The 16,211-nt window shown below is 44.4% G+C and overlaps 1 protein-coding gene across 6 annotated transcripts in view; it reads right to left on the reverse strand.

Annotated features, from left to right (window-relative positions):
• Positions 1–16,211, reverse strand: part of uacaa (uveal autoantigen with coiled-coil domains and ankyrin repeats a) — a 187,580-nt gene that overhangs the window by 83,838 nt on the left and 87,531 nt on the right. For all 6 annotated transcript variants that reach the window (XM_073032667.1, XM_073032666.1, XM_073032665.1 and 3 more), the window contains exon 2: positions 9,005–9,135. In XM_073032667.1, the coding sequence (XP_072888768.1) occupies positions 9,005–9,135 (131 nt within the window). The remainder of the gene's footprint in view (positions 1–9,004; positions 9,136–16,211) is intronic.

Here is a 16,211-nt window from a genome sequence, read left to right on the forward strand (position 1 = left end):
CTCCTTGAAGATGCCCGGGATGCTGTGGTGGCTAGTGCCCATGATGGAGCTGACTAATTTTTCAACACTCCGCAGCTTATTTCAATCCTGTGCAGAGTCTACCTCTCCACCGTACACAGTGTTAGAACGCTCTCCACGGTACATCTGTAGAAATTTGCGATCGTCTTTGGTGACATACCAAATCTACTCTAACTCCTAATGAAATGTAGTCACTGAGACAGTCAGTCAGTTGTAGCACAATTGAGCTCTCCAAAGGAACGGATTTGGAACAATTTCTTTCAAAAATTACAATGCAATAAATCATCTTTAATTTTCAGCTCAGTTTAATTAAACTGAGCAGAAATTATACTTTTGCAGTTGCCTCTGGACACTTAAATCAATGCACTAATGCCCAAAGCAAAACAGTACTGCCTGTGTCAAAAAAAAATCCATTTACAAATAATTATGTAGTTCTGTTGGTGGTTAAAGTGGGGCAAAAAAGTTACTAGTCAAGTTCATGTACAATCGGTGACCATGTTCTGAGGTACAGGAGTGGAACCTGGTGTGGTCTTCTGTTGCTGCAACCCGCCACTTCAAGATTTGACGTGTTCTGCATTCAGAGGTGCTCATCTGCACACCACTGTTGTAATGTGTGGGTTATATGAGTTACTGTCACCTTCCTGTCAGCTTGAACCAGTCTGGCCATTCTCCTCTGACCTCTCTCATTAACAAGGTGCTTTCACCCACAGAACTGCTTCTCACTGGATATTTTTTTGTTTTTCACACCATTCTCTGTAAACTCGAGAGACTGTTGTATGTGAAAATCCCAGGAGGCCAGCAGTTTCTGATACTCAAACCACCCCATCTGGCACCAACAATCATTCCACAGTCAAAGTCACTTAGATCACATTTCTCCCCTATTCTGATGTTTGATCTGAACAACAACTGAACCTCTTGACCATGTCTGCATGCTTTTATGCTGCCACATGATTGGCTGACTAGATATTTGCATCATCGAACAGGTGTACTTTACAAAGTGGCTACTGAGTGCACTGTCAAACAGGTTTACTTGCTCCTAGCTGCTGTCAAACACCACCCTTCAGGATTTAGCCTGTTTATATTGCAAGGAAACGAATTGGGATTCATTTCAAAATCAGATTTTTTTTAAATTAGGAAATAATCAGAAAGGATTCAGCTCAGGATAAACTTCTGGCTTGGCTGCAGTTCTTTCCAGAAATTCTCCTAAATATGAACATTCCTGCTGGCTAAGCACCTGACCCTGTAAGATGTGGCAGAGAGTAGTGGTCTCTGCTAGAAGATTGTTGGAAGGAACTTTCCACACTGTAGCACTGCATTCTAAGTTTCCCAAGTCATTGGGTATTACATTAAGTGGAGGACAGGGAGAAAGCAGGAGAATAGAATTGAGAGGGATAATAAATAAATTTTCAGGTGGAGCTATGTCTCTAACAAGTTTAACTGTTCCATAAATACATACAGTTAATGAAGTAACCTCGGGTGGCTGGGTGGGAACATGTCCCTGCCAGAGGAGGTATAAGGCGCTCCTTCCCTCTACTAGCCTGCAGATCACCTTGTGGCAAGTTGTAGCACCCGCTCAGTCCTACCCCCGCCCACCCCCAATCACATGAAGCCATGGGGGCAGGTGGTGGATGGTCATATGAGCAGCTGGAGTCATATCACAAGTCCTGGTTATGTGACCACCGACACCAGAAAGACAATCCCTTTAGTGTATTGATAATGGCTGGGTGGGGGGGGGGGGGGGGGGGGGTCACCTGTCTTATAAAGACACTACCCTGAAGGAGGCAATGGCAAACTATTTCTGTAGAACAAATTTCCAAGAACAATCGCGGTCATGGATAAGACTACGATTGCCCACGTCATTGACACGGCTCATACTGATGATGTCACATGACACGGCACATAATAATGATGATGATCATGAACAAATCAGCCATGATTGAATGGTAGAGAAAACTCATCCAATTTTCCACGCCAGAAATGGCTAATACAAGGGGGCATAATGATAAGGTGATTGGAGGAAAATACAAGGTGATAAGAGAGTCCTGCCAGTGGTGGAGTAGAGACAGATACACTAGGGCCATTTAAGAGACTTAGATAAAACACAGGAGGACTATGTAGGAGGGAAGGGTTAGATTGACCCTAGAGTAGGGTCAGCACATCACGAGCTGAAGGGCCTGTACTGTTCTATGTTCAAGAAAGGAAATGTGTGAGGAACAAACAAGATGGGTCCAGAAAAAGTGCAAGTAAGGAGGTCATCCAAGGTAACTGGTAAAATTGTCGGGAAGAGACAAAGACCCTTTTCCTGGTCTGAAACCTGCTGCTGTGATCGAAAAAATGTTGTCCAAAAGACTCATGGAAATTAATGCAATAGAAATTGAGGGGTTTGGGTAAATTATTGAAGAACACCTGTGGAGATGTGGGGAGAAAGCACGGCATAGACACTATAGGCCAAATGAATCCCTAAGTTCACGAGCCGGTGAAACCAGAGTTTGAGGCCTAGCATTCAGGATCCCATCATTGGCAAGTCTGGAGTTTGAGGTCCAGTGTTCAGGATCCCGTCATTGGCAAGTCTGGAGTTTGAGGCCCAGTGTTCAGGATCCCATCATTGGCAAGTCTGGAGTTTGAGGTCCAGTGTTCAGGATCCTGTCATTGGCAAGTCTGGAGTTTGAGGCCCAGTGTTCAGGATCCCATCATTGCTGAGTCCAGAGTTCAAGATCGAATGTTCTGGATTCTAATTCTGATCGAAGCCCAAAGATCGATTCAGTCCAAAAGTCTGCAGAAGCCTGCGTCAGTGAGTCTGTTAAGAAGCTGAAGCCCAGTGTCTGCAAATCCACAAGCCTGCTGCAGGCCGAAGGCAGCTGTCTTGGGTGGAAGGGATGGAGGAAAGGGGCTTGCTTTGCTGTCGCTGTTTTGTTGCTTGTTGTGTTCTGTGTCGTTCTGCTGAGCATTGTGGGCATGCTGTGCAATGTTGAACGTATGTCTACCCCCTACACAACGCGAGGTTGTGTTGGTTGTTAATGCAAACAACGCATTTCACTGTATGTTTCTGTGTACAGATGATAAACAAGTGCATCTGAATTTAAATGACCTCCTTCATAGTCATAAAATATTTGGATAGCTAGAATCAGAATCACATTTATTATCACTGGCAAGTGTCGTGAAATTTGTTAACTTAGCAGCAGTTCAATGAAATATATAACAGAGGAAGAGAAAATAATAATAACAAATAAATAAGTAAATTACAGTATACATATATTGGAAAAGGCAGACTCATGCACTTTGGTAGTAGAAATAAACGTGCAGACTATTTTCTAAACAGGGAGAAAATCCAGGAATTTGAGATGCAGGGGACTTGAGTGTCCTTGACCAGAACATCCTGAGGGTTAACTTGTAGGTTGAGTCAGTGGTGAGGAAGGCAAATGCCATGTTAGCATTCATTTCAAGAGGTCTAGAGTACAAGAGCAAGGATGTGATACTGAGGCACTGGTAAGGCCTCACCCCCTCATCTTAGAAAAGATGTGCTGGCACTGGAGAGGGTCCAGGATGATTCCAGGAATGCAAGTGTTACCATACGAGGAACGTTTGATGGCTCTGGGACTGTGCTTGCTGGAATTCAGAAGGATGATGGGGGAATTTTACGGGAAGGTTAATGGAAGATTATGAGGAGAAGGCTGGGAACTGGGGTTGAGAAGAAAAAAATGATCAACCATGATTGGATGGTCAGATGGCCTAATTTTTCTCCTATGTCTTGTGGTCTTATTGAATAATTAAAAATCGTGCAAAAGAAAACCAGAAAAAATATATACCGTAGATTTCGCACTACAGAGCACACCTGATTAAAAGCCGCTGGCTCTAATTTTAGAAATAAAATCAATTTTGTACTTGTACAAGCCGCACCGGATTTTAGGCTGCACCGGATTTTCTGCTGCAGGTGTCCCACGTTGTAATATGAGATATTTACACAGAAAGATATTACACGTGAGGATTTTTTAACTTTTAATTAAATCCATATGGTAACATAAACAAATACATATTGCAAATGCTTTTTTTCGAACCGTGCCTGTAACGCGGCTACTTTTAAATATACGTTGCGTATACTTTTTTACTGAACAACATTCCAATATCTCCTAACGACTGGTAAAAAATATATATACTGCAGCCTACCAGGAAAAGTTATTGATCGCCTTTAACTTAAAAGCAGCGTTTTGGCTCCGCCGCTCCGCCGCTCGCCCCCCGCCTTCCCGTTTATCGCAAACCGGTATTTCCCACAAGACGCGGCGAAACCGGATGTGACGTCTAGCATTCCGGGCTGTAGTACAGAAAACATACTAACAAATGAATTACTAAGCGAAAATATTATAAACTAAATAACTGCCATAAAGGCAGCACAATGCTTTTCTTCGAGTGTTTTCCATGTTGATGAGGGTGAGTACAAATGACTGATTTACAATAATTTAATTGTGAAAGTGCGCTTGATTTATCGTACAATTTCATTGGACCTCTGTGAACTACTCATCAATTTTATTGGTCTACTGTTACGAGGCAAAATGTTTTTGGCGGTATGAAAAAAAATCATGCATTAGCCGCACCGTAGTAAAGGCCGCAGTGTTCAAAGCTGTTCAAAATGTGGGAAAAAAGTAGTGGCTTATAATCCGACATCTACGGTATTTAAAAGTGAGGTAGTGTCTAAGGGTTCAATGTCCATTTAGGAACCGGATGGCAGAGGGGAAGAAGCTGTTCGTGAATCACTGAGTGCATGCCTTCAGGCTTCTGTACCTCCTACCTGAAGGTTACAGTGAGAAAAGGGCATGCCCCGGGCGCTGGAGATCCTTAATAATGGATGCTGCCTTTCTGAGACACTGCTTCCTAAAGATGTCCTGGGTACTTTGTAGGCTAGTACCCAAGATGGAGCTGACTAGATTTACAACCCTCTGCAGCTTCTTTCAGTCCTGTGGAGTAGCTCTCTCCCCCACCCCCCCCCCCCCCCCACCCCATACCAGGCAGTGATGCAGCCTGTCAGAATGCTCTCCTTTAAACAAAGACAATATACCCCTTCAACCTGTGTGGTTGGACATCTTTTATCATACCTTGTGAAGCTCAGTGCCAGCTTCTGTTTAACAGTGTTCCTGAGATGATTTCAGGGCAGTGCACCACATCAAAGATGTTACAGTGGTACTTGATGTTTTCCCCAACTAAGCATACAACCTGAGGCATTGTTCAGTGTCCCTCTGATCACAGAGACTCCAGTCATCAAGCAAATTGATTTTAATAACAATCCGTTTCTATTGTCAGAGTTAATGGCTTTCTGTTGAGAATAATTCGAGTGTTTGCTTTTCTATTAACTGCTTTTGATCTCCCACAGAGGAGGACTACAGTTTTGCTAACAGGATGTGCAGACTTGGAAGAGATCATCACAACTGAGCCCCCATACCAACAAATCCTGACCAGAATTAAAGAGATGCTAGGTCAGTAAGGTAAAGGGAACTTTCCTGATATTCGTCGTCATCATGTGCCGTGCTGTATAACTTTGGCGATCATAAGACGCAGGAGCAGAATTAGGCCATTTGGCCCGTCAAGTCTGCTCTGACATTCCATCATGGCTGATCCATTTCCCTCTCCTGCCTTCTTCCTGTATCCCTTCATGGCCTGGCTAATCAGGAATCCATAAAAATATCCAATGACTTGGTCTCCACAGACGCCTGTGGCGAAAGAGTCACCACTCTCACTAAAGAAATTGTTCATCGCCATTTGAAAAGGATGCCCCTCTATTCTGAGACTATGGACATTGGTCTTAGACTCGCCCACCACAGGGAGCATTCACCTCCACATTCACTCTATCGAGGCCCTTCAACATTGAATAGGTTTCATTGAGGTAACCCCTCATTCTTTTGGCCTCTGCCTCCCAACTTCCCCAATTAACTGGCAAACTATAATACTGCTTAGCATCTAAAAACCTGAGTTAGAAACCTGCTGGGACATTGATAACTACCAATAGTCTGGAAAAACAGCTAACTCAGCACCAAATCTCCAATCTGTTGTCTTCCAACCTAGAGGTCCTCCCCTCAGGTTACAAACACTCAACTAATAGACACAAGAAGTTCTGCACCGATGCTGGAAATGCACAACACACACAGAGCAGAAGGACCTCAGCATCTTCTGCCAGGTGGAAGCATGATATTTCTATGTGCCTTCCCTCCCCACCATTACCCCCTCCCAAGGTGCACACAATTTAAGAGCAGGGTCAAACAGAGCAAAGCTGGGAGCACTGAGTAGACCCACTCATTCCATCACTAAGGCCGGCTGGTGGCCGCTCTCCTTGGACTCCCATCGCTGCTGTTTCAGTAAGACCAAGGAACTGGCTGTGGATTTCAGGAAGGGGAAGTCGAGAGAATGCATACCCGGCCTCGTCAGATGATCGCGAAGGGTGAACAGTTTTCAATTCTTGGGCGTCAACATCTCTAAAGATCTGTCCTGGGCCCAACATATTGAGGCGATTATGAAGAAGTTATGCCAGCAGCTATAATTAATTTGGAGTTTGAGGAGATTTGTTATGTTATGTCTATAGCAAATTTCTACAGCTGTACCGTGGAGACTATTCTAACTGGCTGCATCACTGTCAGGTATGGAGGGGCCACTACACAGGATCAGAAAAAGCTGCAGTGGGTTGTAAACTCAGCCATTTCCATCACAGGGACAAGTAATTCCACCATCGAAAACATCTTCAAAAGACCATGTCTCTAAAAGGCAACACCAAAAACGACCCCCCACCACCCAGGACAGCCCCTCTTCTCATTACTACCATCAGGGAGCAGCTGCAGGAGACTGAAGACCACACTCAATGTTTTAGGAACAGTGTCTTCCCCTCTGCTATCAGATCTCTGAACGGTCCATAAACCCATGAACACCACCTCATTATTTTGCTCTTTTTTAAAAATATTTTTTATACTAGCTTATACTATCTTTTCACAAAACATCAAAATTCACAACATATTTCAGTGATATAGATTGATTCCATTATGTTTATTCTTCTCTTCAGTTTGCGTATAAGGAGAAGGTGGGAGTGGAGGATGCTATCACGTATTTGCTGCACAAATCACTCTCTCACCTAGAGGGGGTCAGTTGTGCTGCGAGGATTACATTCCTTGACTTCTCTAGTGCCTTTAACACCATCCAGCCCAAGATCTTAAGGCACAAACTAACGGAGATGGGAGTAGACTCTCACATGGTGGATTGGATAGTGGACTACTTGACAGATAGACCTCAGTATGTGCGGTTGGGAGACTGTAGGTCTGACACGGTGGTCAGCAGCACAGGGGCGCCGCAGGGAACCGTACTCTCTCCGGTCCTGTTCACCCTGTACACATCAGACTTCCAATATAACTCGGAGTCCTGCCATGTGCAGAAGTTCGCTGATGACACGGCCATAGCGGGGTGTGTCAGGAATGGACAGGAGGAGGAGTATAGGAAACTGATACAGGACTTTGTGATATGGTGCAACTCAAACTACCTGCGTCTCAATATCACCAAGACCAAGGAGATGGTGGTGGACTTTAGGAGATCTAGGCCTCATATGGAGCCAGTGATCATTAATGGAGAATGTGTGGAGCAGGTTAAGACCTACAAGTATCTGGGAGTACAGTTAGACGAGAAGCTAGACTGGACTGCCAACACAGATGCCTTGTGCAGGAAGGCACAGAGTCGACTGTACTTCCTAAGAAGGTTGGCGTCATTCAATGTCTGTAGTGAGATGCTGAAGATGTTCTATAGGTCAGTTGTGGAGAGCGCCCTCTTCTTTGTGGTGGCGTGTTGGGGAGGAAGTATTAAGAAGAGGGACGCCTCACGTCTTAATAAGCTGGTAAGGAAGGCGGGCTCTGTCGTGGGCAAAGTACTGGAGGGTTTAACATCGGTAGCTGAGCGAAGGGCGCTGAGTAGGCTACGGTCAATTATGGATAACTCTGAACATCCTCTACATAGCACCATCCAGAGACAGAGAAGCAGTTTCAGCGACAGGTTACTATCGATGCAATGCTCCTCAGACAGGATGAAGAGGTCAATACTCCCCAATGCCATTAGGCTTTACAATTCAACCGCCAGGACTTAAGAACTTTTTAAAAGCTAGTATTAATGCTTTTTGAGATAGTGATTTAGATGCATATCATATTTTTTTACTGAGTTAAGTATTGTATGTAATTAGTTTTGCTACAACAAGTGTATGGGACATTGGAAAAAAGTTGAATTTCCCCATGGGGATGAATAAAGTATCTATCTATCTATCTATTAAGTATTTATTGAGTATGCCCACGAGAAAATGAATCTCAGGGTTGTATATGGTGACGTTTATGTACTTTGATAACAAATTTACTTTCAACCTTGATTCTTGTTCCTATGATCCTTTCCCACTTTAAATATCGACCTCTCCTTCCAGTAAATTTCCCCCCTCCTCCTCCCCTCTTCTATTCCTCACTCTAGTCTCTTACCCCATCTTACCTGCCTATCACCTCCCCCTGGGTCCTCTCCTCCTCCTCTTTCTCCTATGGTCCACTCTCCTCTCCCAATCAGATAGCTTCCTTTCCAGCCCTTTACCTTTACAATCCACCTGGCCTTACCTATACCCTTCCAACTATCCTCCTTCCCTTCCCCCCAACTTTTTATTCTGGTGTCTATCCCCCTTCCTTTCCAGTCCTGAAGAAGGGGAAATGTCGACTTTTCTTCATTTCCATAGATGCTACCTGACTTGCTGAGTTCCTCCAGCATTTTGTGTGTGTTGCTCTGGATTTTCAGCATCTACAGAATCTCTTGTGTTTATCCTTTCCCACTAACTTAGCATATCGCCGACTTATGGACAGGAATGCTGCTGCAGTTTGGGGGAACGTCTCTATTACAAAGTTTTCGCTTCAATGAGACTGGCCCCCCGGTTAGGAGGGTGAAACCGGAAATGCCGATCTTAAGGTGGGACCAGGAGTGACAATGGGTGCAGGACACTTACGCAGATCTGCCCTCCACATCCAGCTTGGTTGGGGTGACCCCTCTCTTCGCCAGCACAGACGTAACTTTGTCCACATCTCCCTTTTCCACTGCCTTCAGCAAACGGTCGTCATATTTGCTCCAGTCCAATGTCTACATTTAAAAAGAAGCAAAAATATCATGTGAAGTAACGATGCATATATGTCCCCTTAACTCTATAATAAGGGGAGCCTTCCTCATATCTTGGCACATTATACTGCAACATTTGTTGCATCCAATCAGAGCTGGAATCTGACATGGACATGTTTTACAAAACACAGACACTCTGCAAAATGTTAACTATGGACACATTATCACCCCAGTCAACAGGAGTTGATTTCAATTTAACTTAAGTTTTTATATATATTTCTCACTGTAACTTATAGTTGTTGCAACAACAAATTACCCAACAAGTCACTGTCGTTGATCTCGGTACATGAACTGAGAAGGACACCACTTTAACTGGGACAGGCCTGAGGTTCTGGCACAGGCACAAGAACTTTTAGAAGTGTGGTTCTCTTCTGGTAACTCTGTAAACACACACAGGTCGACATCGATGCCATCTATGAACCTCTAAGAGCCAAAGAAAGGCAAGCCAATAGAATTCAAAGATCAACTGTAGGGGTAGCCAATCAGGACGGAGGCAAGCAATTGGGGGCCTATATAAATGGGGGCACTTTCAGAGGGAGACACCACGTCTGCAAGCTAATGGCCAAGCTTGGTGAACAACACAACAAACGTGTCAGTGGTATTTGTTATGCCGTTGGACCCCCTCCTTTGTGAAAATCGCAAGAACTCTAGTTAAGGGGGGGGGGGGGTCAGCTGACCCAAAAGAGAGACGTGCGGAAGACCACGTTCTCCCAAGAAGCAGAATAACGGTGACTTTGACTATTGTCTCATGGAGACCACGTGAAAAGCCCTCGGGCAAAGTGGGCTGGTTGAGAGAAAGATCGCATTACCTGCAACTTGATTGATACCTGCGATCCCGTGAAGAAGTATAAAGGCGGGTCTGAGGGGAGGACCCTCAGATGCACCTCAGATGCACCCAGCAGACGCACCCAGGAGACACGAGATCGATTCCCGTGGGAGCGGGACGCCATTTTGAAGGAAGCCACGTACGCTAGATTCCGACTTTGAATCTGTGGCTAAAACCAACGAAAGACTGCTTTTAAAATAACAACGGGGAAGTCTGCTCCCCTGATTCCAAGGATTTGCTCTGCCAAGACGACGGGCAAGTGTGCATCTTTTCTAAATTATAAAGGAAAAAGCCTGCAAACTTCTGAGTGACTCTTAAGACTTCCGTTGGACTCAGTATTACCCCCTAGACAACTGTAGAGCTTATTTCTGATTGATTATGGTTACACCGGTGTTTTAGATTGAGTTTTGACGATCTGAATGTTTTGTATTAACCATACGTTTGTGCCCTTGTTGAATAAAACGTTTGAAAATAGTAGCATCCGACTCAGCTGATCCATCTATCTTTGCTGGTAAGTTACCTGGTTACGGGGTTTTCGTAACATATTAAACCTGGTTCTGAGTAGAGCTCACTTCTTGAGAGCCGGCAACTTGTGTAGCTCATTTCCATTCATCATAAACTCTTCCACCCGCAAAACTTTCCTTTTAGTGAAACACACCAAACAATCCAAACTGTGTGTCAATAATCTGGGGGAAGACCTCCATGATCAAGCAGCAGCTCTGAACACATCTTAAATCACCCTGACAACAGGCGGGGCAAGTTTAACGAGGGCTGCACAGTAGCATAATGCTTTACACTGCGAGCAATCGGGGTAATTCCCCCCGCTGTCTGTAAGGAGTTTCTACGTTCTCCCCATGACCACGTACATTTCCTCCCACATTCTAAAGACGTACAGTTTAGGGTTAGTAAGTAGTGGGTATCCAATGTTGGCGCCGGAACCATGGCAACACTTGCGGGCTGCCCCCAGCACATCCTCAGACTGTTGATCCAAACCACACATTCCACTGTATGTTTCAATGTACGTGATACAAATAAAGTTGAGCTTTAGCCTCTCATTCAGCTTCCCCCGTATGCACCTGTTCAGCTCGACCAACTTCTGAAAAGTTGCCTTTTTGAATTCACATCAATATTTCCACCAGCACCACCCAACAACCACAGCCTGATGCACAAGATGTTTGGAGGAGAAAGAAATTAGAAAACAAAAAGTTCAAATCTGTTAACAACATATGTCACCATATACTACCTGAGATTTGTTTTCTTGGAGCTATTCATAGTAGAATGAAAGGAATACAACAGAATCCATGAAAAACTCTGTGCACACACACTATAACTAACAAGCAACTAATACGGAAAAGACAAGCTGTGCAAATAATACTGAGAACATCAGTTGTAGAGTCCTTGAGAGGGAGTCAGTAGGTTCAGTGTTGGGATGAAAGAAGTCATCCACACTGGTTCAGGAGCCTGATGGTTGTAGGGTAATAACTGTTCCTGAACCTGGTGGTGTGGGACCTAAGGCTCCTGTAGCTCTTTCCTGATGGTAGTTAGGAGAAAGGAGAGCATGGTCTAGATGGTGAGGTTCCTCGATAAACAAAGGGATCTTCCACTGCAGAGAAGGGCAACATAACTTCACTCCCACTCTCTGCTCAGCAACATAACATCCAGGAATAAGTTGTACACGGTCTGTGAGAATTTGACAATATACAGCCTGAGCCTATTTTCATTATCAATGGAACCACCAGCAGTAATTCCCTTCCAGAACAGTGAGGGAGTGCTCATGTTATACAGGGTGCAGCTCGGCACCAACACGAGGATGGACACTGTATCCTGGTCTCTCCAGAGATGCCTGTACGTGAAAAATGAGAAGCAGAAGTCCAGACATCAGCAGGAAGCCTTGAAACTCAGTCTGAGAGAAGGAGTGTGTGTCAGCAATGTGCTGGTCAGGAAGCAAACCTTTCAGTCATCTTGCAAACCTGCCAAGTCAGAGTGACCTGCAAATTTAGCAACTGTTTTCATTCATATAGCTCCTTTCATTCAAGAGAACATCCTGGCATACTTCATAGAAACAACTGACAGATACAAGTTGACACCTATCTGCACAAAGCTGGGCTCAAAATGAGAATAGCTTTAATTGTCACATATACAGTGACATATAACGTAGTTATGATAAATACCGTACCACACAGTGAAATATATTGTTTGCATCAATAACCAACACAGTCCAAGGATGTGCTTGGGGTTCGGGGAGTGGGATAAATGTCACCGTGCTTCCAGCACCAACATTTCATGATCAAATCTTACGAACCCTGACCTGTACGTCTTTGGACTGTGGGAGGAAACTGGAGCACCTGGAGGAAACCCATGTGGTCACAGGGAGAATGTACAAACACCTTACAGACATCAGCAGGAACTGAGCCCTGATTGTACAGGTGATGCTGTAAAATGCTTACGCTGCCACACTGCCCTGCCATACGAACTGAGGCCGAACCCATTAAGGAGCGTGTTAAAGGAGAGTGGGATGATGGGATTCAGGAATGCCAAGGGAAACCAGGGATGTGTGAGACACCAGCACTACAGAACTATAATTGCTGACGACTTCAGGCTAAAGATCAGGTACTTTTAAGAACAAATACAAGAGATTCTGCAGATGCTGCAAATCTTGAGCAACACAAGATCTGTCCTGGTGAAGTATCTCGGCCCGAAACATCAACTGCTTATTCAAAGTAAGTTTATTATCAAAGTACATGTATAACACTATAGATTTGATTTCTTGCAGGCATCCTCAGTAAAACAGAGAAATACAACAGAATCAATGAAAAACTGCACACAAAAACTGACAATGTGCAAAGAACAACAAACTTGCAAATAAAGAACAAAGTAGGAAATAAATAGTGCTGAAAGCAGGAGTTGTAGAGTCCTTCAGCGTTAGTCAATAGGTTGTGAAATTTGTTCGGAACTGAGGTGACACTGCCATTAGGAGGAACCTGATAACTGAAGGGTTATTAGCTGTTCCTGAAATTTGTGGTGTGGGACCTATGGCTTCTGAACCTCCTCGCAGCGAGTAAGTAGTAAGGCATTCTCTAAAATTCCACTCTTAATTTATTTTCTATTATAATGCCTAACGCCCAAACACCATTGTCCTTTCCGGCACTCCTTCATCTTACCAATCAGACAGATGCCAAGTCCAATTAAAAAGCGAGCTTTAAGCCAAGCAGAACTCCTACCCTGCAGCAGCTGTTGCACAGTGTAATGATAGTTTTACTGTTGCTAGCTTCACTAATGTGCAAAAGCCTCCAGCTCAACCCCGTAATTATCAAGTGCTGCCTCTCTTTTCTGTACCCAGCAACCCTCTTGACAGCGGGTTTGGTTTCAGTCATCAGTCCGGATGCAAGCACAGCTACGTGAAGGCACAAATTTTAAGGCGTTGATACCATCCGACGAAAATAAGAACAAGAAGAGATTCTGTGGATGCTAGAAAATCCAGAGCAACAAACACACACACACACACACACACACTGCTGAGGAACGCAACAGGTTCAGGCAGCATCTATGGAAGGAGATAAGCAATCAATATTTTTGGCTGATATATGGGGTGTAATTTGCATGGAGGTCAGTGACCAGTGGATCTGTTCTGGAACCCCTGCTCTTTGTGATTTTTATAAATGACTTGGATTTCGAAGTGGAAGGGTGGGGGATCGGGGGATTAAGTATGTAGCCTGTCACATGATCAGGAGGCCATTCAGCCTTTCGTTTGCTCTACAATTTAACCACAATACATCGTTCCATCCAACAGATAAAACATCCTGAGACAGAGTTTAATTACAGGGAGGGAAAGAATATGAAACCCGCTGTACCAAAACAGTAGGTGCTCACACTTACTGTGAGCTAGATTTTAACAGGGACATTTTCAGCAGAGCAGCTTGAGACTCAGTTCTCTTTAGATAGACCACCAAAGTGCAGTCATTTGCTCTGTCAACCCTCGTTTTGAAAATTATGAGTGGTATATGAGAGGGTAAGTGCAGGCAGGTCCATCCACTGAGGTTGAATGAGACCAAAACTAGAGGTTAAGAGTGAAAGGTGAAATATTTAAGGTGAACCTGAGGGGAAACGTCTTCACTCAGAGGGTGGAACGAGCTGCCAGCGGAAGTGCAGTGTTTAAGAGAAGTTTGGATAAGTACATGGATGGGAGGGGTATGGAGGGCTATGGACTGGGTGCAGCTCGATTGGACCAGGCAAAATAACACTTTGGTGTTCGACTAGATGGGCCAAAGAGTTTGTTAGCTGTGCTGCAGTCCTCTATGACTCTATAGGTGGACTAGTCTGTTCCTGTTTAACTCCCCCTTTAACCTTCCCTGTGAATTACTGTGAGCACATCACTACCAGTACAAATAACCCACCAACCCCCATATTTGTGAGATGTGGGAAGAAAGTGGAGCATCCACGTGATCATCGTGCAAACTCCACACAGGCAGCAGTGGGGAAGGTCAGGAATGAAGCTCAGTCCCCGAACTGGAGGCATCAGCCCCATGAGCTACACTCGTCTCTCACTGAATACAATCCCACCAAGGGGAACTTCACTCAGACAGCGATAAGAATGTGCAATGAGCTGTCAGTGCAAGTGGTGCATACCAGCTCAAGTCCAACATTTGAGAGGAGTTCGGATAGGTGTACAGATGGGAGGGGTATAGTCCAGATACTTGTCGATGGGACAAGGCAAATTAATAGTTCGGCACGGATTAAATGGGCCAAAGGGCCTGTTTCTATGCTGTAGTGTTCTATGACTCTATGAACCATCTACATTGCAATTCCAAAGTTCAAAGTAAAGTTATTATCAAAGTACGCATATGTCACCGTATACTACACAAAGATTCATTTTCTTGAGGGCATTTACTGGAAAAATATAACTGACAAAAATCCATGGTAGCTACGCTAGCATGCCATCTGCATTTCAACAAGTCTGGGTTGGATAAACAAAGGAACGGGTTGGGTGGCACAATAGCGTAGTGGTTAGCACCAAGCTTTACTACGGCCCTAGCGAGCTGGGTTCAATTCCTGCCGCTGTCTGGAGGGAATCTGTACATTATTCCCATGGGTTACCTCCGCGGAGGTGCCCTGCAGTCATCCCACCTTCCAAAGGTATACAGGCTGGGGGGGCGGGGGCGGAAGAGAGGTTCATAAGTTGTGAGTATGCCACATCAGTACCAGGCGTGTGGCGACACTTGCACGCTCACACCCCCCCAACGCATCACAAGTGATGGCACGAACAACACATTTCACTGTCTGTTCTGATGTTTCACTGTACCTCTGAGAAATAAAGCTAATCTTTATCACCAAAAGACAAAGTTACTAGTGCTGATGAGCAAGGTCAGGATGACAAGTTTTAAAGGAGGTGATGGAGAAGCAGAGGGGTTAGGGAAAGGACATGTTTAAAATTAGCTCTGCTTGAGCCCTGTCACATACCATCCCTACACATAAAATGGAGGAAAGAATAACAGTCTGGTCCCTCCTTACAGACGATTACAAGGTTCAGTAAATGATTTTAGAACGTAGTTTATCAAAACATCATTATAAGGATACGAAAACACTTCAGTGACGGTTTTTGTCATTTGTAACATTGTAAGGCGCCACGGTAGTGCAGTGGTTAGCGTAACACGATTACAGCTCAGAGCATCCCAGAGTTCAGAGTTTAATTCCAGCGCCGTCCCTGTAGATTTTGAACATTCTCCCGGTGAATCATGTGGGTTTCATCCAGGGTACTCTGGTTTCCTCTCACGGTTCAAAGATGTACTACCGGTTGGTAGATTAATTGGCCATAGAGATTGCTCTGAGATTAGGCTGGTGTTGAATAGGTGGGTTGCTGGGCCAGAAGGGCCAGTTCTGCTCTGTATCTCTAAATAAAAGGTAAATAATTAAACATACTCAAGTACTTGCTCAACTGTGTTGGAAACTAATTTACCAGGTTGCAAATATCCCAGAGCAGCAGTAACAAGCCCTGATGATAATAAGCCAAAAGCTACAATCAACAAGGCTGAAATAAATGTTTTGTTTTTGGATAAGGGCCAGTGTTTAGAAGTCGCTTGAAGCATTGGCCCTGCAGCTGAATGACATCATTGACTCAATGAGATTAGAACCTATCCATTCACTCCCACGCATCTATTATTAAAGCCTGCAGAACTACCTTGGATCAATATGGATATCTATATTCCGCAGCCATCAG

This window comes from Hemitrygon akajei, chromosome 30 (assembly GCF_048418815.1).
Source record: "Hemitrygon akajei chromosome 30, sHemAka1.3, whole genome shotgun sequence".
In the NCBI taxonomy this organism is placed as follows: Eukaryota; Metazoa; Chordata; class Chondrichthyes; order Myliobatiformes; family Dasyatidae; genus Hemitrygon; species Hemitrygon akajei.